At 43.4% G+C, this 25,765-nt stretch overlaps 1 protein-coding gene across 5 annotated transcripts in view; it reads left to right on the forward strand.

The window, feature by feature from the left end:
- The window catches only part of PCNX1 (pecanex 1), a 94,425-nt gene that overhangs the window by 51,666 nt on the left and 16,994 nt on the right, over positions 1 to 25,765 (forward strand). For 3 of the 5 annotated variants that reach the window (XM_069950329.1, XM_069950332.1, XM_069950333.1), the window contains 23 exons: positions 31 to 248; positions 615 to 768; positions 1,696 to 1,728; positions 1,869 to 2,040; positions 2,290 to 2,400; positions 2,978 to 3,069; positions 4,790 to 4,899; positions 6,398 to 6,503; positions 7,870 to 7,962; positions 11,650 to 11,800; positions 12,306 to 12,447; positions 13,468 to 13,645; positions 14,124 to 14,232; positions 15,510 to 15,639; positions 16,056 to 16,114; positions 17,763 to 17,978; positions 18,160 to 18,413; positions 19,168 to 19,398; positions 20,665 to 20,765; positions 21,690 to 21,840; positions 22,138 to 22,368; positions 22,462 to 22,736; positions 23,844 to 24,052. In XM_069950329.1, the coding sequence (XP_069806430.1) occupies positions 31 to 248; positions 615 to 768; positions 1,696 to 1,728; positions 1,869 to 2,040; positions 2,290 to 2,400; positions 2,978 to 3,069; positions 4,790 to 4,899; positions 6,398 to 6,503; positions 7,870 to 7,962; positions 11,650 to 11,800; positions 12,306 to 12,447; positions 13,468 to 13,645; positions 14,124 to 14,232; positions 15,510 to 15,639; positions 16,056 to 16,114; positions 17,763 to 17,978; positions 18,160 to 18,413; positions 19,168 to 19,398; positions 20,665 to 20,765; positions 21,690 to 21,840; positions 22,138 to 22,368; positions 22,462 to 22,736; positions 23,844 to 24,052 (3,526 nt within the window). The remainder of the gene's footprint in view (positions 1 to 30; positions 249 to 614; positions 769 to 1,695; positions 1,729 to 1,868; positions 2,041 to 2,289; positions 2,401 to 2,977; positions 3,070 to 4,789; positions 4,900 to 6,397; positions 6,504 to 7,869; positions 7,963 to 11,649; positions 11,801 to 12,305; positions 12,448 to 13,467; positions 13,646 to 14,123; positions 14,233 to 15,509; positions 15,640 to 16,055; positions 16,115 to 17,762; positions 17,979 to 18,159; positions 18,414 to 19,167; positions 19,399 to 20,664; positions 20,766 to 21,689; positions 21,841 to 22,137; positions 22,369 to 22,461; positions 22,737 to 23,843; positions 24,053 to 25,765) is intronic. The other 2 variants (XM_069950330.1, XM_069950334.1) reach the window with 1 other exon arrangement.

The following is a 25,765-nucleotide window of genomic DNA, read 5'->3' on the forward strand; positions in this document are numbered from 1 at the left end:
GTGAGGTGTCTCCTCCTAACACTCTGGTAGCTCTCTCTTCCTCAGATTCGATTAAACCGGCTGCTGACCATAGACACAGACTTGTTAGAGCAGCCCGATATAGATCTAAGCCCCGACCTGCAGGACCAGATGCAGCCCCAGGAGCAGGCGTCCCACAAAGTAAAACACTACTACCGCTTCTGGGTACTGCCCAATCTCTGGGTTGGCATCAACTTTGACAGGTTGACACTCTTGGCCTTGTTTGACAGGTAAGAGCAGCAGGGTGGTGCATGGGACAATGGTCGTATAACTGTTCTTCTCGACTGTATACCGGTAGTAGCAGTAGAATAGCAACGATACATTGAAAGACTGAGCCGTTTACTCCTTGGCCTGTTGCTCGGACAGGGGACAGGCTCCATAGACTTGGGGTCCTATTCCACGGAACGATAATCGGCCTGATATTGAAGAGAATGGTGGTCTGCTGCCGTTGCTCCTATTACACAGAGCGGCGAGCAGCAGGCCGTTGCTATCATTATTGTTTTAATAAAACAGGTTGAAAGACAACGACTAGCCGACATTGTCCGTGACATTTAAGGTATAATCTAGTAACGCTCTTACGTTCTAATACCTTTCAGGAATAGAGAGATCCTAGAAAACGTCCTGTCCATCATCCTTGCAATTCTCGTTGCCTTTTTGGGCTCCATTCTTCTCACAGAAGGCTTCTTCAAAGATATCTGGGTCTTCCAGTTTTGTCTTGTTATTGCCAGCTGTCAGTACTCCCTCCTCAAGGTAAGTGATAACCTAAATTTTTTCTTTTCTTTTAAATTGTTTGCAAATTTAGGCCGACGACATCTATTGTAGTTACAGAGACTTACAGTCACATGGGCTGTTCCTTATGGCTTGCACAAGACAAAAGAAGGGAGAGATCATTAGGCTTTGTCGGGGGCATTTCCCTCTCCTCCTCAGCTGGTCGCTGACTATAGTCGTTGCTGATAATCGGCCCATATAAAAGTTGCCGGCTATAATCCTTTCAAAGCACTTTCATTCAATTTAGTTTGTGTCAGACAATATAACCCCAGGGCTGCAACTATTATACAATAGTATACACAAAAAGACTCAGTAGGTTTATGCCGTCCTAAAGCATAAACTAGTGACAGAGAAGCTAAACAGAATTATGTATCCCTTACACTGCTCTGTGTAGCTGATCCAGAGATATCCTCCTGTATAACATGGACAACATGTAGTCCTCTCCATTATGTGCGTTAGTAGTCCTCATTATTTATGAGAAACCGAAAACTCCGCCCACCAGCTGCTGATTGGCAGTTATCTATCCATGCTGTGTCACCTGTCACTCAGCAGCTGGAGGGCGGGGAGGGGTGTGGCCAGAATCCTATTCTCCTGCATATTAGAAGAATGGCTAAACAAAATGATATAAGTAATTGTTCTGTTCAGCATTTCTCTGACTAGTTTGTGCTCCCCTCATTTAAGGCGGCATAAACGTAGTGACAGATCCCCTTTAAGGGTTCATTCACATGTACAGGATCTGTACAGATTTGATGGTGCAGATTTGGTGCTGTGTTCAGCTATTTGGATCAAATCTGCTGCGGATCCGCAGCAGAAAATCTGCTGTGATACGGTGTGTGTGAAACTACCCTAATGTGATTTCTTTTTTTTCTCCTGTTGATTTTTTTATTTTCCCCTCTGTTTTTATTTTAGAGCGTTCAACCTGATTCTTCTTCCCCTAGACATGTAAGTATTCAGCTGTCAGATAAAAAAATAAGTAAAATATAAAACCTAGGCTGTTTTAGACCACAGTGGTCCTTATTGATAGCATGAAAAAAAAAGAAGAATAATTTTCTTGCAAAGTCAGCATTGTCGTTTTATTCCAGGGCCATAACCGTATCATAGCCTATAGTAGGCCTGTTTACTTCTGTGCCTGTTGTGGCCTTATTTGGTTACTGGACTATGGAAGCAAAAACCTGTCTGCCACCAAATACAAATTATATGGAATGGCCTTCACCAATCCTGTGCTCCTCATCTCAGCAAGGGACTTAGTCATTGGTAAGTGTGCCAGTCAGTGATTGTGTGGGGCGTTGGGTTCTGTTCAGACATATAAACCAACAATTCTTAAGTGGAGGTCGAGGGCTCTTTAAAGGGAAGCTCAAATATAGTTGCTATGTGCTATGCCTTTTGCTAAAGCTTTTATACTTGTTCTCCTCCCTCAGATTGGACATGCTTATGCTGTTTATTTATGGCACTATTAATATGCTTGTGTTGATTTTCCTTCACTTTTTTTTCTTCTCTCCACAGTGTTCACTCTCTGTTTCCCAGTTGTGTTTTTTATTGGTCTTCTGCCTCAGGTGAACACATTCGTTATGTACCTATGTGAACAAGTGGATATACATGTATTTGGTGGAAATGGTAAGAGTCGCTTATTTGTGACTGTTACGCAGCTTAGTGTTATCTCTTATCTGTAAAAGTCACATTTTTTTCCCCGTTTTATGGTATGTTTACATAACTCATGTCACCAAGAACGAAGGTGGAAGTTCCGATCATACTTGAATATGATTGTATCCACCTATTGCATTGTCAAAGTCATGGCCCTTCAGCTGTGGCAAAACTACAATTCCCATCATGCCTGGACAGGCATAGTGGGTATTGTAGTTTTGCAATGGCTGAAGGGCCATGGGTTTGAGACCTGTGGTCTAAAGGGTTAAACGGCCAGTTAATGCAAAATGTGGACACAACTATAGCTTTGTCAAGTATGATGGGACTGAAACAAATTATAGCTAGGGAATCCCTGTGCAGTCAGCTGTGGGGCCCTAACAGCTTGTATCATAGTGAAAGTTATTGCTGCTGTAATACAGAGGTGTATACCTGACCAAGATACGTCTGTGTGAAGCCAGCGTTGGATCTCCGTTCTTCTCATGGTCATAAAATGACTTAGGGAACGTTTCTACATGTTACAAAATGTTAAACTTTGACTGTTGTTTTCCAGCTACCACCAGCCTGCTTGCAGCACTTTACAGCTTTATTCGTAGCATTGTGGCAGTAGCTTTACTCTATGGACTGTGTTATGGTGCTCTTAAGGTAAGTGCATGAAGATGGTCTTGTTTCATGTGCAATAAAATGAATCAACCAATATGTGAGACCTCAATATGTCCTTTTTTATGCAGTCAGGAGTGATTGTTCTAGCACAGAGATAGAGAACCTTGGCTCTACAGCTGTTGCAAAACTACAACTCCCATCATGCCTGGGCAGCCAAAGCTAAAGCTTTGGCTGTCCAGGCATGATAGGAGTTGTAGTTTTGCAACAGCTGAAGAGCCAAGATTCCCTATCCCTGTTCTAGCAAATGGTTATCCGTTTATCAGGTGATCTGTCCACCCATGGTTACTTTCTAAACATCATTATAACTCAAAACAAGAACCATTGTCTTTGCCATGGATATAAAATTGGCAAAGTCCGAAGTCAGAAACATCACTAAGGGTCCATTTACACAGAAAGATTATCTGACATTATCTGCCAAAGATTTGAAGCCAAAGCCAGGAATGGATTTGAAAAGAGGAAAAATCTCAGGCTTTCCTGAGCTCGATTTTTAGTCTATTTCTGGCATTGGCTTCAGATCTTTTGTAGATAATCTTTCTGTGTAAATGGACCCTAAGATGAGCGGCACAACCTAAGGCACTACTTATCAGATGACGTCAGTCAGCAAAGGAAGAAAAAAGTTGATTTCCCTTTAAATTATCAGCAGGTTACAAGAATCTAACCTGCTGATATTTTCCAGTAGCGCACAGGGCACTCAGGGTGAAGGTATGTTTCATATCTTCATCCTCTGCACAGTTTCTGGGATATTAGGAGTTTAATCCCTATGCTAATTAGGTGGTTTGGTGCTGGGGGGTGGGTCTATCTCCCCCATTGCACCAATTCTCTTCCTCTAATGAAAATCAGAAGGGCTATCAGCAAAGTGGCCAGGGGGTGGATCAGTGCACTGCGGGTGGTAGTCCCAGTGCACAAAACTGTCTAATTAGCATAGGAATTAAACTCCTAATAGCACGGAAACTGAGCCAAACAGAATGGAAACTTAACTTCATCTTGAGTTCCCTGCGCACAGTACAAAATATCAGCAGGTTAGTGTCTTCTAACCTGGTGATAGTTTTCTTTTAAAGAGGATGTACCATCAGGTACTTTCTCTTTAATATAACCCACGGATAGAACGGCGCTGTCACGGGGAAGCCGGTGCCGCAGTATGTTTTTTGAACCGCGTGCCGATTCCCGTGTACAGCGCCGTTCTATCTACGGGTACCGAGCCGGGGCTTAAGCTCTGGAGGTGGGCTGGGCTGCCCCCAGTGGGAGGAAACCCCCGAGAGAAAAAATCTGATTTGATAGTCGGGGAGTGAAGTGCTGCTGCTTTGCTCTTCACCTGGTTAGATGTCGGGATTGAGACCTGGTGTGATCTCAAAAGTTAATGTATTTTAAAAAGAACTCCTCATTTTACAGCAAGTCAGGTGCCATCTCTTTACATTTGTTAGACCTTCCTCCCTTTGGGGCCTCAGTGGTTAAGTGATCCTTTCGGAAGGCACATAATAAATATTAAATGGCTGATGTGCTTCAGATTTCTACACCTTGTCTGTCAGTATAGCATTTCATCTATGGTTTCTATCGCCATTGGCTTTTTTTTTGCCTTCATTTATCACCTTTCGTCAGGTATTTCTTTGAGCTGCTTATGTTATGGTGTATAGAACTGTGAGACTGTATTACATGTATGTAGGTATATCACCAGTACACATTGCTGTATTCTATTCCTTTTTAGGATCCCTGGGACGCCCCGCATGTTCCTGTATTGTTCTCCATTTTTTGTGGCGTACTAGTGGCAGTTTCTTACCATCTCAGCAGACAGAGCAGCGATCCCTCTGTCCTCATGTAAGTTAGTGAACGTATTGTTTACACTGTATACAGGTCAAGAAGACAAATGGCTGTGATTTTAATCTTAATATTTGCTAAAGACGTTATCTAGAATTAGAAAACTCCTGTCCTCAAGTTGTGTGTGTTATTGCTATTCAGCGCTGTTCACGTCAATGGAACTAAGGTGCAAAACCCCTACACCTAATATGAGGACAAGAGAGGTGATGTTTCTGGAAGAAAGCAGCCTTGTTTTTTAAAGCCTGGACAACCCCTTAAAGACTACCATATGCAAGCTAAGCAGTATCTAGTGTGATTACACACGGAGAGCAGGTTATGGGATACATAACCACTCACAATATGAATGGTATCTCTTAGGGTATATTCACACGAACGGACTTGCTGCGAGTCCGGCAGGTCCTGGCAGTTCGTACACACTATATACTCGCTGCGGTCGTTCAGAGTATGTAATTCCACCGCCCTTAACCCCTTCTGCTCCCGGCCGGCTCCCCCTCTGTAAGCATACATTACTTCTCCTCGATGCACGGGTCCAGCGCCCTGCTCTCCTGTCCGGCCAATCAGTGTGTTTCCCAGCCGCAACCACTGATTGGCTGGACGGAAGAGCAGGACGCCGGACCCATGCAGCAAGGAGAGAGGTAATGTATGCTTACAGCGGGGGAGCCAGGCGGGAACAGAAGGGGTTAAGGGCGGTAGAATTACATACTCGCTGCGGTCGTTCAGACCGAAGCGAGTATATAGTGTGTGGGAACTGCCAGGACCTGCCGGACTCGCAGCGAGAGTCTCCCTGCGAGTCCGTTCGTGTGAATATACCCTAAGTGTTACCTATGGCTGAGCAGCGTACTGGGGAAGAAAGCAAAACAAGAAAGACCACCTGCTGGTCTCAACTTAAATGTATATACAATGTGTTCCCAGTCCGTGCTATTGCCATTATTTGTGACTAGTAGGGGCACTGCTGTACTCTATTCCAGCAGAAATCCTTAGCTTTGTAAAATTTGTACTTTAGTACTCAGCTATATTGATTAACTGGACAATACACCCCTATAGAAACAGATCTGAATGACGGCAGAACAACAGCTTGCGGTATGGGCAACTGCACTGGGATCTAGTATCCAATAGAGCCTCACTGGAGCTGTGTCCATACCGTTAGTCTTTCAGCAGAAGTCCGTCCTCAAGGTAGTGGGCGAGATCTTCCAGATGGTCAGGAGTGGATGATGGTGGTAATCCTTTTTCTGCAAGGTGTGAGCTCCCACTGGTAGAGTGGACACCGCTTGCTCTGTAAGTTTGAACAGTTCAGGTAGGGTGTGACGTCACAGCGCTACTAGCATGTCTGTAGAGGGATAAGCTGCGGCTTCCTTTCTCAAGAGAATAGCCCAGGTGCCTGAGCACTTGGGACAGAGACCAGGATGCAGTATAGGTAGGAGGCATGCTGATGGAAGAAGTGTGATTTTCCTGATGTATTCTTATGCATTCTCATGCTGTATTGTCTTGGCCTTTTTAGCTCATTGGTGCAATCAAAACTTTTTCCAAACAATGAGGATAAAAATCCAGAGGACCCTCTGTCAGAAGTGAAAGACCCTCTTCCTGAGAAACTAAGAAACTCTGTTGTAAGTGGATTTTAATTCTTGTTTTAAGTAAATTGCACGGTATAGGAGTGTTCCCCCGGACAAATCATGTTAGACTTCTCAGAGTTTGTGGCGTGTTAAAAGGGCTATTTACTGCATATCCACAGGCCCAAATCTAGGACCAGCACCTAGAGCACCTGAGACACATGTGTCTCCTGAATTCACATAGAAAGGTGTTAATTTATAGGACCCTCTACCCCCCTTATTGGAACAAGTCACAGAGGTTGAAAATATCCTCTTTAACCCCTCAAGTCGTTAAGATTACAACGATATGTAACATGTATAACTTTTATATTACCTGATGGCTTTTAAAAAATTCAAACCATTTTTAACAAATATATGTTCCTTAAAACCGCTCCATTCCCAGGCTTATAGCGCTTTTATCCTTTGGTCTATGGGGCTGTGTCAGGTGTCATTTTTTGCGCCATGATGTGTTCTTTCTATCGGTACCTTGATTGCGCATATGCAACTTTTTAATCGCTTTTTATTACTTTTTCTCTGGATTTGATGCGACCAAAAATGCGCAATTTTACACTTTGGACCCGCGCCAGCTAATAGAGCCACTGCCCGGCTGCACATATCAGCCGGGAGCGGCACCGTTCAGAGCGGGGTCCCAGCGGGACCCCTCTCTGAAAACCCCCTTAGGCACCATGACATATCAGATACGTCATGTGTCGCTAAGGGGTTAGTGTCACTGTCGTTTTTATTTATTTATATGGGTTTTTTTTTTTTTTTTTTTTTTTTTTTTTGCAGAAATCAATAGTCCTGGCGATTTTAAGAAACCTTGTAATTGTATTTTAAGGCAAATATGCCATTATCTGCATTCAAAAAGCCTTTTCCCAGGTTCCTCCCCTCCCTCCTCTCTCTCCTTCACTGCTCATTATCAGGAGATCTCATCTTGTTTACATCAGACATGCCCCTGTCTGTTCTATGAAGAGGGGAGGAGGGAGATTAGTCACCAGTAGAGAGCAGAGAACAAAGGATTACACAGTGAGAGCTGTGTGAAAGCCGGTATTCAGAGGTCAGAGAGGTCCGTGCTGTTGTCAGAGGAGATAGCCCAGTGATGTAGCTTTAAATTAACTTCTTTGTTGTCCTGTTTTGGTGCATCATCTCCCTCCACCCCTCCCCTCTCCATAGAAAACCAGGAAGACTGGGGGGAGAGCTTCAAACTGCTTTTTCATGATTAAAAATGCATTTTCCGGCTAACAAACCGAATTACAAAGTTTCTGCCAAAAATTTAACGACAGTGACTTTTTAACTTAAGCCTTTCCCTTTTTCTATAGTACACTTACCAGTCTTAAATGCAGCACTGCTTTTGAATAAACTTTTTTTCTTTCCTTTTTCCCAGAACGAACGGCTTCAGTCTGACCTAGTTGTCTGTGTGGTCATAGCGGTTCTCTATTTTGCAATTCATGTCAGCACTGTGTTTACAGCATTACAGGTAATATAGTTACCCGGTATTTTGAGTGTTTTGCCTTATGTATGCATGTGAGATGAATTTATAGTAATCCGCTCATCAGCCGGCTGACTGCAGATCCGCTCAGAGTGCTCAGATCCACTCCTGGGGAACTTCTCCCAGTTTCCCAGAACTGGATTCAGCTTTTCCCAGCATCCAGGGTGGAGCGGCACTGATCAAAACTTTTCACGTGCCAAAAGTTTTTTTTTTTATATTGACAGATATGCTTTGGGGTATGTGCACACTACGGAACCCGGGTGGATCACCTGCAGCGGACTCTGCAAGCTCGCCCCCACAGGCATCTCCGCCTGTGCCATAGACTCCACTCTATGGTCAGGCAGATTCCGCCGTTTGCCTGAAGAATGACCGGATTCATTCTTCGCACGTACGACAGAATCTGCCTGTGCATAGAATGGAGTCTATGGTGATCTGCCAGGGTTCCGTGTGCACATTCCCTAAAAGGGTACTCCAGTGATTTTTTATTTCTTTAAACCAAGTGATATCAAAAAGTGCCAGAGATTTGTAATTTACTTCTATTTAAAAATCTCCAGTCTAACACAGTGCTCCCTGCTGACACCTCTGTCCATGTCAGGAACTGTCCAGAGCAGTAGAGGTTTTCTATGGGGATTTGCTACTGCAGAGAGCACTGGGTCAGACTGGAAAGAATACACCACTTCCTGCAGGACATACAGCAGCTAATAAGTACTAAAAGTCTTGAGATTTTGAGATTTTTTTTTTTTTTTATTGTTCAAATTTCTTTTATTTTTCCAAAATCAAAATCACCCACAAATACATTAACACATTAAATAAAGAAGTCAGAGGAAGTAACATATACTATCATCCACACCCTCTCTAGTTGGTGTTACCTCCTTTTCAGTATATTCATTTGTTTGAGAACCTAGGCAAAGCTATCCAACAATTTCCATTCAACAGTTCCCAGAAGGCAGGTCTGGTTTCACCGGTCCTACCCACCCTTTATTATATTACTGGACTCTATACCAACTTTATTCTGCCACCCTGCACCTTGCCATATTCTACTTTAACTCTTAAAGGGAGCCCCTTTTTATCTATCAGATTACAAGAAGGGAAGAAACGAAATTACCAAAACAGAGTCATCACCATCCATTCTATAGATTCATTCCTCCGCATCCCATTATATACACATACATATACATATATATATATAAACATATATATATATATATATATATATATATATATATATATATATATATATATATATATATATAATATGTGTATGTATGTATATATATGTGTGTGTGTGTGTATGATATAGTTATATACTTTTTTTTAATTTTCTTCCCTTTTTCCTATATAACTTTTAGCCTCCCATTCATATTTCACATTCTTGACCCAGGTCAAAGTTACAGGCCTCCCACCTGGACCCTCCTCGACCTATCGACGGGCAATCATGATGAGTACCCCCAACTCTTCCCAGTCCACATCCAAAAGGACCCCACCGTTCTCCGCCTAATTGCGGCCCGCGTAGGGTACCTAACTGGAATTCCCATTCGACTCTATAGGTCCATATATAATGGAACCCCATGAGCTGAGCAGGTCCCCCAGTCCATACATTCTGAGGCTTCCCTATCTTTGTTTTTAGATTAGGTTATTGCGTACCCACTCTTAATCATCATCAGATACTACCATCCATCATTCATACATCCTGTCATTCACATTCTACCCTGTTCACCACTCCGGCCCTCTCTTTCCCTTGCCTACCTATTGCTACTTCCTACTATTTTCTGGGGCTTATGTCTCCTAATTAATTTCCCATCATTTGTATTAATATAAATCCGGTTCCACCAATCCTGCCTTCTGTTCACATCTATCACTTTAACCTTGCTTTAATTCCTTTGTCCATATACCTTCTGACTTCTTAATTCCCTTAAACTAGACCTTAAGGGAATATTCATATTCATAACCCGTGAAAGTGCATATGATTGCTCCACCACTAACTCCTGGCTTCCTCTGGAGGCATCTAGTGCTGTCCTCAGCTGTCTGTATCTCAACCACATGATCTCTTTTCCTGCTATTTCATTTAATTCTTCCAGTTTTTTTAATACTTCCAGCCTCACAAACTTGAGAGATTTTTGTCAATCCCACACTTATCCAATATTCCAACTCCTCTATCTTCTGGACTTCCGGCAGGTTGGCATTCTGTATTAATGGTGTACGTTCTAGGGCCCCAATCACTCCCATTATTTTCCTTATCCGCCTCCAACCTCTTACCAACCTCCCCAGCAACGAGTCCCCTGGGATATTATCCGCCTTTCTTAACTCCATTAACTCAAAGATGTCCTTTATTCCTCCTTTCTGCATTTCCACCACATACTTCAAATAATCTGAATCCCTCCATTTAACCATCCATGCCAGGCCATTTGCAAGGAAATAACCAAACAAATTTGGTATAGATAACCCACCCTTTTCTGGGGGTAGTGTGAGAATTTCCAGTTTCATTCTGACCCTTTTTCGATTCCACACCAGTTCATTTAAGAGTCTATCCATTTTTTTAAAAATACCCTCCGCAATCCATATTGGGGAATTAGTAATTACATAGAGCACCTGCGGTAGTAATATCATTTTTATTAACCTAATCTTATCTGCCCGATTAATAGAAAGTTTATTCCAGATATTAATTTGTTGCTTCATTTTACTCAATAATGGAGAAATATTCAGTTCTGCATATCTCTTAGGGTCTGCAGATATCCAGATTCCTAAATATTTCATAGCGCCCCCTTCCTCCACCACTGGCACTCCCTGTATACCCTCTTCCTGCTTATTCAATGCCAGACAAGACGATTTATTCCAGTTTATACTGAACCCTGAGTATGATCCAATCTGGTCAATTTCTTTTATGACCTCTCTTACCGCCACCACCGTTTCCTTTAAAAATAAAAGCAAATCATCTGCATAAAGAGTGATTTTGTCCTCTGTCCCCCTTGCTCCAAACCCCTCTATCATTGAGTTCTTCCTAATCTTATGGGCCAAAGGTTCCACCGCCAGGGCAAAGAGTAAGGGGGAGAGAGGACACCCCTGCCTTGTGCCCCTCTGTAACGCAAAATACTCCCCATTAAGACACACCCTTGCCCGTGGTTTTAAATATATTAACTTAACCCAGTTCACAAAACTCTCCCCCACACCGAATTTACTCAGTACATTCCATAGGTACTGCCACTCCACACTGTCGAACGCTTTGACTGCACTGGGTCAGACTGGAAAGAATACACCACTTCCTGCAGGACATACAGCAGCTGATTAGTACTAAAAGTCTTGAGAGTTTGAGAATTTTTAAATTGATTTAATTTACAAATCTATAGAACTTTCTGAAACAAGTTGATTTGAAAGGAAAAAAAATCTTTAACTTTAAGGGGAACTTAGACTAGGTAGAGATTTACAGTCGGGGCTGGGGACCACCTCAATGACTCGGAGTCCTGTTCTGAAGATATAACTATGACTAATCTGAAAGGGCATTGCTGTTTAGAGTGAATTGGAGACGGTTGTAATAGGGAATACTGTCAGTGTTATATGCTGCCCCCTGCCTTGGGTGGCATGAAGCTAGTGATATGTTTCCTTTAAGCAATAGCTAAGTGCTGCTCTCTGCTTTGTATTGACTCTCTTCTGATGCGTTTAACTCATTGTGTCTTGCAGCCTGTTCTGAGTTACGTTCTCTATGCAGTAGTCGGTTCAGTCGGTTTCCTTACTCACTACGTTTTACCACAAGTACGCAAACAGCTTCCCTGGCACTGCTTCTCACACCCGCTGCTAAAAACAAAGGAATATTATCAGTTTGAAGTTCGAAGTAAGTCATTTAAAGGGAATGTAACTTTAAAGATGTCACTTAAGACGGACAAACGTTTTCAGTAACTGTCATCCGAACGATCATTCTCTCCCAGTTTCTCCATATGCATAAAGGTTTCGCATGGTCGAACGTTAACATGTTCTTATAAGGGGCGGGGGTAATAACCAGCCATACAGCTTGGGCCCAGGCTTATTTCTCTGAGAACAATAGGGTCGGGTGATGAAAATCGCATTGTAGCTGGGGATGTCTTTGTGACATTTTATGTTCATGTATTTACCTTAGCACATACATACAACCAGTGGCTTTATTGTAAGCATGATATCACGCAGTCGCATCAGATTGTATTTCTGTATGGCCTGGAAAAAAGATCATTATAGGCAGCCTGATCATTATAAGGTTTGCCCAGTTATTGAACTACATGAATGGTGTGTTCAGGTTTGTTCTCAGTGAAGCGTATCTATTAAAAATAACTCTTTCTTGTCCCCCCCCCCCCCCCAAATCATAGATGCTGCTCATATGATGTGGTTTGAAAAGGCTCACGTCTGGCTGCTCTTTGTGGAAAAGAATGTTATTTACCCACTCATAGTTCTTAATGAACTCAGCAATGGTGCCAAGGATATCGGTAGCCCTAAGAAACTGGGTGCAGAGTGAGTATACTGAAACGCTGTATTTTATAAATAAACAGTATATAAATGTATTCATATGGATAAGGAAATGGATAATCAGAAAGGTTCATGTCTCCTGACCAGATGAATTTGGTGTGGCTGGCATAATTGATGGCCCTTAAAATTTCTAAACTTCAAAGACACATCAACCGTAAGCGCAGGCTTGGATACTAAGCCTGCGCTTACGGTTGATGTGTTTTTGAAGTTTGGATTGTCTTGACATTCCCCCCATGCGTGGATGTACTACTGTGGAGTGGCGGCTTGTATCTATACTTCACTCGACTCACATATATGTGCTGAAGTGGTTGTGGCTATACACAACCTCATCAGGTGAGCCTTCAATTGGTGTCACATTATTGCCTTACCGTGGTCTTGAGCGTACTACCCGATCAGGCGCTCTGCCTGGTTTTTGCTTTTCTCTTTATGTTAAAGTGTCACTGTTTAATTTTTTTTTTTTTTTTTTTCAGAAATCAATAGTACAGGCGATTGTAAGAAACTTTGTAATTGGGTTTATTAGCTGAAAAATGCATTTTTCTCATGAAAAAGTTCCCCACTGTCTTCATGGTTGTCTATGGAGAGGTGGAGGGAGATGAGGCACCAAAACAGGATAACAAAGAGTTAATTTACAGCTACATCACCAGGCTATCTCCTCCTGAAGTCAGCACTGACCTCTGAATACTGATTTCACACAGGTCACGCTGTGTAATCCTTTGTTCTCTGCTCTCTGCTGGCGACTTATCTCCCCCATCCCCCCTCCCCTCTCCATAGAACAGACAGGGCACGTCTGATGCAACAAGACATGATTTCCTGATAATGAGCAGTGAATGAGAGAGAGAAGGGGGGGGGGGACCTGGGAAAAGTCTTTTTGAATGCAGATAATGGCAGATTTGCCTGATATACACAATTACAAAGTTTCTTAAAATCGCCTGTACTATTGATTCCTGGAAAAAAAATACGACAGTGACACTTAAAGTCTAACACACTATGTATTTTCATCAACAGGGTCGGGGCATTGTTAATCACTATTGCTGGAATGAAGCTGCTAAGGTCGTCTTACAGTAGCCCTACCTGTCAGTATGCCACCTTCATCTTCACTGTACTCTTCTTCACATTTGATTATAAGGATTGCTCAGAGAAACTCCTACTAGACCTGTTCTTTATGTCCATCCTCTTCAGCAAGGTACGTTTTATCCTATCCACTACATGTTACAATGGTTACATCCTCTATGTATACAGCATGTCTTATCAAGGTTTGCGTGGATGTGTATAACATAACCTAAGTGTAAAGCAAAATTGTCACCCACAATATATTAGCTGAGGACGATCCTGTAATTTCTTACTGGGTTATTTTCTAGAAGGGGAACACCCAGCCTTTTTCTATGTTTAATAAGCCATTTAAGGCTATGTTCACAAGGGAAAAAACTGCATTTTTTTTTTCTTTAGTAATAGCCTCTGTACATCATGGATCATCATTTTTCACTTTATAAATCGGTGTTTGAACATAGCCTCATGGTGACGACTTAGCTTTTGTACGCTTGTCACGCTGCATCTTCTAGCAGTGGGTCTATAGTCTGTAGTAATATGAGAACACATCATGCCTGTTAGTGTCCACTACTTCTTGTTCACAAAATATAATGACTTCTTTACTTTTGTTTCAGCTTTGGGAGCTGTTTTACAAGTTACGCTTTGTCTACACATACATTGCTCCATGGCAGATTACATGGGGATCAGCATTCCATGCCTTTGCCCAGCCCTTCGCCGTACCTCGTATCCTTTTATGGCTTTTAACAGTCCTTAAGATGTTACAATTTGCACCAAACTTCTTTTTTTTTTTGTCTCGTGTTGCCTTAATCTGCATTAGTCATCCCCGTCATTCTTAGGGGCCTATTCAACGAAGCGATAATTGGCCAAATCGGCCCGATTCGGGCTATTTATCGCTCCGTGGAATAGAGACAACGATCAGCTGATGATTGTGTCATCGGCTGATCGTTTATTTAGATTCAAACCTAAAATCATCGGGCACAGACTGCGCATCGCTGTGTGGAATAGCGATACGTGGCGGGCGACCGCCGATTTCACAAGCACCATACTTTACCTAAGCATGTTGCAGGTCTTCTCCTGCGCTCCTTCTTCCTCCCGGTCCCGCGGGCAGCAGCAGCTTCGGTGCGGCCTGTCTGATCTGATAGGCCGCTCGACCAATCACTGGCCAGGACTGAAGCTGCTGCGCGCGGGAACGGGAGGAAGAAAGCGTGCAGGAGAAGACCTGCAACATGCTTAGGTAAAGTATGGTGTTTAAACAAGGGCTGCAAGGACATAGGTAACAATGTCCCTGCAGCCCTCGCTAAACGATTATTGGGCCGCCTAACAGATCGGCGCTCGTTTACATTGTTAATCGAGCCCCCTTTGGCCCGTGGAATATTACACGGCCTGATCATAATTTGTAAACAAGCGCCATTCTGCTAGATCAGCACTCGTTTACTGAGCAATTACACGGACCAACTATCAGGCATCAAGGGCTGCGTGGACGTCGTTAGTGATGTCCGTGCAGCCCTTGACTTTAATGTAAAACAATAAAGTATTTACTTGCCTTACCATGGTCCACAGTGCCCTCAGGCCTTCCCCGGTCTCTGCAGCTGCAGCTCTGCTTTCTGTTCTGGTCTCTGCACTGACAGGCAACTCAGCCAATCACTGTCCGCGGTCCTTTCTCGCCCAGTGATTGGCTGAGCAGAGACTGGAACAGAAGGCAGAGTTGCAGAGACCCGGCAAGGTCAGACGACACCAGGGAACGTGATAAGGTAAGTAAAGTCTTATTTTATACTACAATCACCAGCTGTCAGCCTCACATTGCTATTACACATAGCGATGCACGCCCAACGTTTTTAGGTCTGGACCTAAAGAAACAATCATCTGATGATCCTTCTCTATTACACAGAGCAATAATCTACTGAATCGGCCGTTTATTGCTCAGTGTAATAGGGCCCTTAGTCCCATATGGGGTCCCAATATCTCAAGAAAGTATCTGCTTCCTTAACCATCGTCTTCAGATTCTGCTATGCTGTTTGTCCAGGCAATTGTGTCTGCTTTATTTTCAACCCCTTTGAACCCGTTCCTTGGTAGTGCAATATTCATCACTTCATATGTCAGGCCTGTAAAGTTCTGGGAGAGAGACTACAAGTAAGTAATGGAAGAATATGCTCTATTACACTTTAATAATCGTTGGCTAATGTCACAATGTCACTTAATGTATAATACTTTGCTAGTTGCTTTTGAAAGTAGCATAGTAGTATCATCTTCGGAAAGGGATCCTATCCTGTTGTTTTTGTAGAATATAGTGCCGCGGTGGAGAACCTTGGCTCTCTAGCTGTTGCAAAACTACAACTCCCATCATGCCTGGACAGTCAAAGCTTAACACTTTGGCTGTCCAGGCATGATGGGAGTTGTAGTTTTGCAACAGCTGAAGAGCCGAGCTTCCCTACCCCTGATATGGTTAGGTGTGATAGCACTATATTATAGAGTGAATGAAGCCCAAATATATTATCATATATTCTAGTCATGATTCATAAGTAATGTATGTTTTTTTTTTTCTTCAGCACAAAGCGTGTGGATCACTCAAATACAAGGCTAGCCTCTCAACTCGATCGAAATCCAGGTATGCACTTCCATATCACAGACATAACTAAATCAAAGCTAAATGGGTAAAGAAGGGGTGTAACACAGTGCGACACAATTCCACTATTTTACATGTTCCATGCAGTACTCAGTTCCTCATTGGGTCTCCCCAGACACAGGTTCCAGATTCTATTGCAACTCATATGCCAGTCAAAATGCATACTGATATATCTGCACGCAAGGATGAGTGCCCACAATGATGTAGCAGCACATGGACATTGAAATAAAGCATGTACATAAAATACTAGACGTCACAATACCGGCATAGTACACAGTGACATCACAATACCGGGATAGTACACAGTGACCTCACAATACCGGGATAGTACACAGTAACCTCACAGAACCGGCATAGTACACAGTGATGTCTCGATACCGGCATAGTACACAGTGACCTCACAATACTGGATAGTACACAGTGACCTCACAATACCGGCATAGTACACAGTGACCTCACAGAACCTGTATGGTACACAGTGACGTCTCGATACCGGCATAGTACACAGTGACGTCACAATACCGGGATAGTACACAGTGACCTCACAATACCGGCATAGTACACAGTGACCTCACAATACCGGCATAGTACACAGTGACCTCACAATACCGGCATAGTACACAGTGACCTCACAATACCGGCATAGTACACAGTGACCTCACAATACCGGCATAGTACACAGTGACCTCACAATACCGGCATAGTACACAGTGACCTCACAATACCGGCATAGTACACAGTGACCTCACAATACCGGCATAGTACACAGTGACCTCACAATACCGGCATAGTACACAGTGACCTCACAATACCGGCATAGTACACAGTGACCTCACAATACCGGCATAGTACACAGTGACCTCACAATACCGGCATAGTACACAGTGACCTCACAATACCGGCATAGTACACAGTGACCTCACAATACCGGCATAGTACACAGTGACCTCACAATACCGGGATAGTACACAGTGACCTCACAATACCGGCATAGTACACAGTGACCTCACAATACCGGGATAGTACACAGTGACCTCACAATACCGGCATAGTACACAGTGACCTCACAATACCGGGATAGTACACAGTGACCTTACAATACCGGCATAGTACACAGTGACACATTCAGGTTCGTCCAATGTTTGGCATTTGACTTCCGCTGCCAAATGCTGAGCATTTGGACAAACCCAAAAGTTCTGCAAGTTTGCTCATAGCTAGTCCTAATATATCACAGTAAAAGTAATTATGCGAACAGTGGCCTAGGTTTACCAAAGTTTTGTGCTTCGCTTTTTAATCCCCTAAAAGCTGTTAAGGCCCTGTTACACGAAGCTATTATCGGACGTATTTGGCCAATTATCAGACATTACGATATTCTCTTCGTGTAATAAAAGGCCATGATCAGCTGACATCGCTTGCTCCGGGAGATCGCCCCGTATAATAGGGGCTATATACTAAGGCCACTATAAAGCCTTCACACATCTGTGCCATAAATACAATATTAAGAAAAGCTTCTCATGCCTTCTGAATCGGCTCCTTCCAAAAAGTGCTACTAATAAATTCAGGCAAAAAAATGAATTATCTGTTAATTTATGGCTTTGTGTTATATATTTTTTTTCTTCTTGCTTTATAGGGTCAGATGACAACAACCTGAACTCCATCTTTTATGAGCACCTGACTCGCTCACTACAGCACAGTCTTTGTGGGGACCTCCTGCTTGGCCGCTGGGGCAATTACAATACAGGGGACTGTTTTATCCTCGCCTCCGATTATCTCAATGCTCTCGTCCACCTTATAGAAATTGGCAACGGACTTGTCACCTTTCAGCTTCGAGGCTTAGAATTCAGAGGTACGCAGATTTCTTGCCAATTTCTGGTTGCAGCATTGCCATGATCCTGTTACTGTTGGCTTTCATCCATATGCCTGTGCCGAAAAGTGTCTGTGTTCGCTTAACATTACAGTGACCTAATGGGGGGTGTTCTACAATAAACACATGCATTTACTGTTTCTTTCTTCAACTTAAAAATCAGGCACCTACTGTCAGCAACGTGAAGTAGAGGCCATCACAGAGGGGGTTGAAGAGGATGAAGGATTTTGTTGCTGCGAACCTGGACATGTCCCCCATATGCTGTCTTTCAATGCCGCCTTTGGACAGCGGTGGCTTGCTTGGGAAGTCTTGGTGACCAAGTATGTTTTAGAGGGCTACAGCATTACGGATAACAGCGCCGCCTCCATGCTTCAGGTTTTTGACCTTCGTCGGATTCTAACCACCTACTATGTTAAGGTATGGAGTATGTAGATGGTGGTGAAATGTATAGCTTCACTTCATTGAAAAAAACTCACTAAAAGGGACATGGACTTTATTAGTGACTATTGTGATGTATAGAACGAGGACTAGGTGAACGCTGTCGCCATTCCACTTAATTTAAAGTAAGCTGCCACTAGATTTATGCTGCCTAAAATAACGGCAGAATATAAAGTAGTGACAGATATGCTGAACAGATCAGAGTATTACATTATTCTCTTGGGGCTTTTTCCTGATGTGTACAATGGGCTTTGTGCCACCGCACTCTGTCCACCCTTTGGCTGCTGATTGACAGCTGTCTGTCTGTACTGTGTGTGTATATACAGACAACTGCCAATCAGCGGCTGGTGAGCAGAAGGAGCTGGTGCTCACAAATATGGAGGACTACTGAGCACCTGCACATAATGGAGAGGACTGGTATGCGGTGCTTAGTCTTTGCTTTTCAGTTACACACAACAACATTATACATTACTGTAGCCAGCTTTATCACTAGTTTATAGTACATAAACCTACTGACATAGTCTCTTTAAGGGATAGGACATTTCACCCCTGAATGTGTATTGTTATAAGTTTATAATAGTGATGCAAGCATCTGATTACTATTCCAATCTTATTGTCTTGCCGTTTCCTTAATATGTAGCTATGTCCTGGACTGTCTATGTTTATAGAGCATTGTCTGTTTTTGCCTCTCATACAGTTATTTCTAATAAGCGGTGTGTGTATCTCTTACCAGGGCATTATCTACTATGTGACAACCTCTGCTAAACTGGAGGAGTGGTTGGCCAATGAAACTATGCAGGAAGGACTCCGACCATGTTCAGATCACTGCTATGTGGATGTGGACCCTACATTTAACCCAAACATTGATGAAGACTATGACCTCCGCTTAGCTGGCATTTCCAGAGAGAGCTTCTGTGCAAGCTATCTGAACTGGATCAAGTACTGCTCCTCCCGCAGAGAGAAAGTGAGTGCGGATAAACACTCCCAACCACCGCCATGATAACTTAGAGTCCATTATTACTTTAGTCCTTAGTTTGCTGACTATCCTTTTACAGTTGTATATCTATAGGATATTAAAAAAAACAACATTTTACTGAGATTAGGGTTGTTTCACCCATGCCGTATCCACAGCGGATTTGATGCTGCAAGTTCGTGAAAAAATCAGATACCTTCACTGTCTCTTCAGTCAGATTGCATACTCACAGCGGAATTGTCATCCCTATGCGAGTATGTAAAAGTCAGCCCTCTTAACCCCCCGCAGCCCGGTGTATACATTACCAGGTCCGTGCCCTGGCTTGCTTTGGGGGCTCCAGCACTCAGCCAATCAGTGCGCTGCCCTGCCACAGAGCACTGATTGGCTGAGCGCCGGGAGCCCCGAAGCAAGCCAGAGCGTGGACCCGGTAATGTATGTACCAGGCTAAGGGGGCAGACTTTTATGACAATTCTGCTGTCAGTATGGAATCTCACTGAAGTGACAGTGAAGGTATCCACAGTGGATTTCTTTACAAACGCGCAGTGTGAAATCCGCTATAGATACGGTATGTGTGAACCAACCCTAAGAGTGCATTCACATCAAATCATCTGTGGATCCTGTACGTGTGAACGCACCCTGAGGCCATGTTTCCATGTAGTAAGACAATGGCCGTTCCGTGACCCGGCAGACTACAGTACCGGCCAGAGGATCTTCACTTCCGCTGAATTCGGATGCGGGCACATCAGTGAGCGCCTGCATCCGAATTCCCCGCTGCTCACAATGGAGCCGCACGCTCTATTGTTTGTACTGACAGGTTTTCTGCATTCACTATTCAATGGATAGCGGCCACAGAAAGCTGACATGTCAGTTCTTTGCAACCCGGCTGGTATACTATGTGTATACACTCCTGCTGGGATTCCATAGAAGGCAGCGCTACGTAAGGTACGTAGTAATCACGTCCGTTGTTACAAATCGGCGACAACGGCAGTGATTATGACGTAACTTACGTAGTGTGAACATAGCCTAAAAGTGTTTTCTCCAAATCTAGAAGATGGAAGGGTCTGTTCATTTGGTGGTGCCATGTTCCCTCCGTTTTCAGGAGAGTTGGGGAGCATGCATGTGCTTGGCTCTTCATTCAGCGTCTAGGAATGATGGACACAGCCTGGACCTTGTATGGAGCAGTAGCTTACAGGTGCAGCAGCCCCCATTTTTATGGTTACTGGAGTACCTGAACCTTTTTTTTTTTTTTTCTTACAGCCTATCGAAGCAGAGAAAGATTCCCCTCTGGTAACACTGTGCTATGGACTTTGTATTTTGGGGAGAAGAGCACTGGGGACGGCTTCCCATCATATGTCAAGGTACAAAGGGGCCGGTTACTATAGTATTGTGCAGATTCCAGACTTGCTGTGTTACTTACCCATAATTGGTGATTTTTAGTTTAGTGTATGATGTCATTGTTACATATTAAGTCTGCTTTCCCCTTGTTCCTATGCTGCTTTATTTCCTAGAACAGCTTGGTATGTCTTTCTTATGTGGTTTAGTCACTGGCTTGGTTGGCTCTTTTCCAAGTTCATTGTTGCTGGCGCTGTATTAAAGAGGTAGTTCACCAAAAAATAAAACACTCTCAGATCAACTGGTGGCAGGAAGTGTCAAAGATTTGTTATTTACTTCTATTAAAAAATTCAAATCTTCTAGTACTTATCAGCTGCTGTATGTCCTGCAGGAAGTGGTAGTATTTCCAGACTGGAGAGCTGAAGAGGTTTTCTATGGGGATTTGCTGCTGCTCTGGACAGTTCCTGACATGGACAGAGGTGGCAGCAGAGAGCACTGTGTCAGACTGTATAGAATACACCAGTGCTTCTCAATTCCAGTCCTCAGGCCTCACCAACAGGCCATGTTTTGAGGATATTTCACAGATGATATAATTATACTCAGTGCATCAGGTATTAGCACAGCTGTTCTTTGTATGGGAAATCCTCAAAACATGACCTGTTGGTGAGGCCTGAGGGCTGGAATTGAGAAGCACTGTAATACACCACTTACTGCGGGACATACAGCAGCGGATAAGTACTGAAAAACTTGAGATTTTTTAATAGAAGCAAATTACTAATCTCTGGCACTTTCTGCCACCAGTTGATTTTAAAGAATTTTGGTGAACGACCCCTTTAAAGCCTTATTGCTGTATTGTATAAAGACTACTGGATAGCTACAATTTTAGGCTATTATTTGCTGTGAACTTGGGATTGATGATTTTTTTTTTTTTTTATATATCTATTTTTTAGTAACCTGGAGTCTTTTCTCTATGGTCTGCATGCCTTGTTCAAAGGAGATTTCCGCATCTCCTCCATTCGTGACGAGTGGATTTTTGCAGATATGGAATTACTTAGAAAAGTAGTAGTCCCTGGAATCCGGATGTCACTAAAGCTTCACCAGGTTTGTTCACAATATTCTGTAATGTATTGAAAGCGCTGGAATAAAGCCTCTGTCCCGCTGTGTACCATTGCTATATGCGTGTATATTGAATATATCCATAGGCCCCCATTGGAAACCTTCGGCCATCCAGCTGTAGCAAAACTACAGCTAAAGCTTTGGCTGTCCAGGCATGATGGGAATTGTAGTTTTGCAGCAGCTGGAGAGCCAAAGGTTCCCCCATCCTCACTCCAAGGTAGGTCTGTTGTCTTTTGCTCACTGCTGCCATTTTATATTGTCGCCTCCAACTCTCCACTTTAGGATCATTTTACGTCTCCGGACGAGTATGATGACCCTGCGGTGTTGTATGAAGCCATCATGTCCCATGAGCAAAATTTAGTCATTGCCCATGAAGGTGATCCAGCATGGAGAAGTGCGGTCCTCTCCAACTCTCCTTCACTGCTGGCCCTGCGCCATGTCATGGATGACGGAACCAACGAGTACAAGATTATTATGCTAAATAAGCGTTATCTTAGCTTCCGGGTTATCAAGGTGACCAGCTGTTTTTTTTTTTTTTTTCTTCTATACCCCTTTTCAGCAGAAAACAAAAAGAATAACTTATTTGGTGTATTTTTTTTCTTATAGGTAAACAAAGAATGTGTCCGTGGATTGTGGGCTGGTCAACAACAGGAACTAGTTTTCCTCCGGAACCGAAATCCAGAGAGAGGAAGCATACAAAATGCTAAACAGGCTCTCAGGAACATGATCAACTCTTCTTGTGACCAGCCCATTGGATATCCCATCTACGTGTCTCCACTAACCACTTCTTACTCTGACAGCCATGATCAGCTCAAGGAAATTCTTGGAGGGCCAATAAGTTTGGCAAATATCAGGAATTTTATTGTCTCTACATGGCACAGGTAAAGAGAGTCTGCTTTATGGGCTTAATCCAGAGAAAGCATAGTATTTTAGATGACTAGTCTCTTTAAGCTTATTGTCTTAGAATTTTTCTTAAAGAAGTGCTCTGGAGAAAGGATTTTTTTTTTTTTTCTTTCAAATCAGCTGTAGAGATGAGCGAACCGGGTTCGTCCATCCGAACCCGAACGTTTGGTATTTGATTAGCGGCGGCTGCTGAACTTGGATAAAGCTCTAAGGTTGTCTGGAAAATATGGATACAGCCAATGACTATATCCATGTTTTCCACATAGCCTTAGGGCTTTATCCAAGTTCAGCAGCCACCGCTAATCAAATGCCAAACGTTTGGGTTCGGATCGACTCGAGCATGCTCCAGGTTCGCTCATCTCTAATCAACTGGTGTCAGAAAGTTTTATATAGATTTGTAATTTACTTCTATATAATATTCTCCAGTCTTCCAATACTTATCAGCTGCTTTATGTCCTGCAGGAAGTGGTGTATTCTTTCCAGTGCTCTCTGCTGCCGCCTCTGTCCATGTCAGGAACTGTCCAGAGCAGCAGCAAATTCTAATAGAAAACCTCTCCTGCTCCGGACAGTTCCTGACATGGACAGAGGTGGCAGAGAGAACACTGTGTCTGACTGGAAAGAATACACCACTTCCTGCAGGACATACAGCAGCTGATAAGTACTGGAAGACTGGAGACTTTTAAATAGCAGTAAATTACAAATCTACATAACTTTCTAACAGCAGTTGATTTGAAAGGGGGGGGGGGGGGGGGAATCAGTATATGATTAACATATACAGTAGACCGCCGCTATCTTCCTTGGGCTGCCCGGGCAATCAAGCTATCACACGGGCAGCTTCCATACCCGCGGCTCCCCCAGCTCTTACCCTCTCGCTGTCTGCACGTGTAATAGCACAGGCAGCAAGCAAGGAATGAGGAGCAAGCGAGCGCTGACCTGACCTTAGTCTATGAAATAGTCACACATGCTGAGGCTCGGCAGCACCTTCTTGACACTTGAGCTCGGACCATGCCATAGAGCCAGCATGTTCCCCTTTAAGCACGTTTGGTTTCTTTTCTCCTGACTCCTATGTTTTTATTGACTTCTAGGTTAAGGAAAGGCTGTGGAGCAGGATGTAATAGTGGTGGAAACATCGAGGACTCTGACGCTGGAGGCGGGACCTCCATAAACAGCAACAACCCTTCTAATGCAAACGAAGCTCAGATCAGTGTATCACAGGGGGGAATTCCTGGGGGTACAGGACATGTACAGACTTCACGCCTCCAACCTCCAGGAGTCCCTCATCTATCAACACTAGGTAAGGAGCAACACCATTTTAGTATGACTGTGACACAGGTCAGTGCATCCAGTCCCTTTTATATCCTTTGCCTAGTTAATGTACGTTCATTTTATGCCGTTCCATATTGAAAGAAAAGAAGAAATAAATGGCCAGCATTACATTTCTATTCATATATTTAAGAGAGCAAGTGTCCCGTATGACAGTGCCAGAAGTCAATTCTTACTCTGTGACGATACAAGATAAAGATGCTTTACCAGCTTGTTTAAAGCAAATCTGTCCCTGTCTTGCCAACTCGTTGGTACCGTTCCACAGCATGACTCCACTCCTGGTGCTGGGATCCGTGTGCCTCTTCGTGCCTTTATTCCTGGGGAAAAAAAACTTTTCTTTTGTCTGCACAGTAGAGCATGTATGCTGTAAGCCTGCTGCGCCTCTCTTCTTGTTATCTGCCCTCCAAGCCCCTGGGACGTAACCAGAAGTTCATGAATACTATCTGTTGCACATCTTCCGTGCACTGGCTGTATTCACGGAACGTGAAAATGTGCGCTTACAGGTCTAGTACGGCAAACAGATCACTGATCTCAGGGAGACCAGTCAAAGAAAACCCTGTCGGCAATGTCTTTTTTGGCTGGTGTCCCTGAGATCAGGAATCTGCTGTATTGGTCTACTAGGCATAGCTCCCACCTAGCCACAGTCCTGCTCCACACTGATGAGGGGCAACACCCCAAAACAGCTGTCTGTGGATGGACACCTGGCTTTGGTATTTCCCTGGTCATATCATCAGACTAGTAATTGAGTTGGATATTGACAGAAGGGTCACTTAATATGATATTGGTGGTTTCCAAACAGGAGCCGTCCCTTTGCTAGGTCCTTCCCTGAAGGGGAAATCTGGCTAGTCCCGTCTTTTGAGACTCGTAACTAAGGCACCACAGACCTTTTTGCTTACAGGCCTAGGGCAGGGAGACAGTACAACTTTTCCAATATTTGCCCATATTCAAAAGTGCGATGGATGATGATCGACAACTTTCTAAAGTATTTGCAAAATCTGGAGTCCAAAAAATTGTGCGAGTTTTAGTAGACATGCACATAGTAGGGCAAGATTTCATTTCCTGGTTTTATAACAGACTATAATGTGGCATATTTATTAAAGTGTTTTTTTGCAGAAATCAATAGTCCAGGCGATTTTAAGAAACTTTGTATTTGGGGTTTATTAGCCGAAATATGCATTTTTATCATGAAAAAGCAGTTTCAAGCTCTCCCCCCTGTCTTCAAGATTATGGAGAAGGGAGGGGTGGAGAGAGATGAGGCACCAAAACAGGACAACAAAGAGGTTAATTTACAGATACATCACCGGGCTGTCTCCTCTGACATCAGCTCTGACCTCTGAATATCGGCTTTCACACAGCTCCCACTGTGTAATCCTTTGTTCTCTGCTGCTGACTAATCTCCCTCCCCCCCCTCCCCTCTCTATAGAACAGACAGGGCTCGACTGATGTAAAAGAGTCAAGATTTCCTGATGAGCAGTGAATGAGAGAGAGGAGGGGGGGGGGGCACCTGGGGAAAGTCTTTTTGAATGCAGATAATGGCATATTTGCCTAATAAACCTAACTACAAAGTTTCTTACAATCGCCTGGACTATTGATTTCTGCAAAAAAAACAAAGACAGTGACACTTTAAGAGGCATGAGTTGTGTAGGCCCATTTCTGAGGATATTGCTTTTCTTTTTACATGCAC

Source organism: Dendropsophus ebraccatus, chromosome 13 (assembly GCF_027789765.1).
Source record: "Dendropsophus ebraccatus isolate aDenEbr1 chromosome 13, aDenEbr1.pat, whole genome shotgun sequence".
NCBI lineage: Eukaryota > Metazoa > Chordata > Amphibia > Anura > Hylidae > Dendropsophus > Dendropsophus ebraccatus.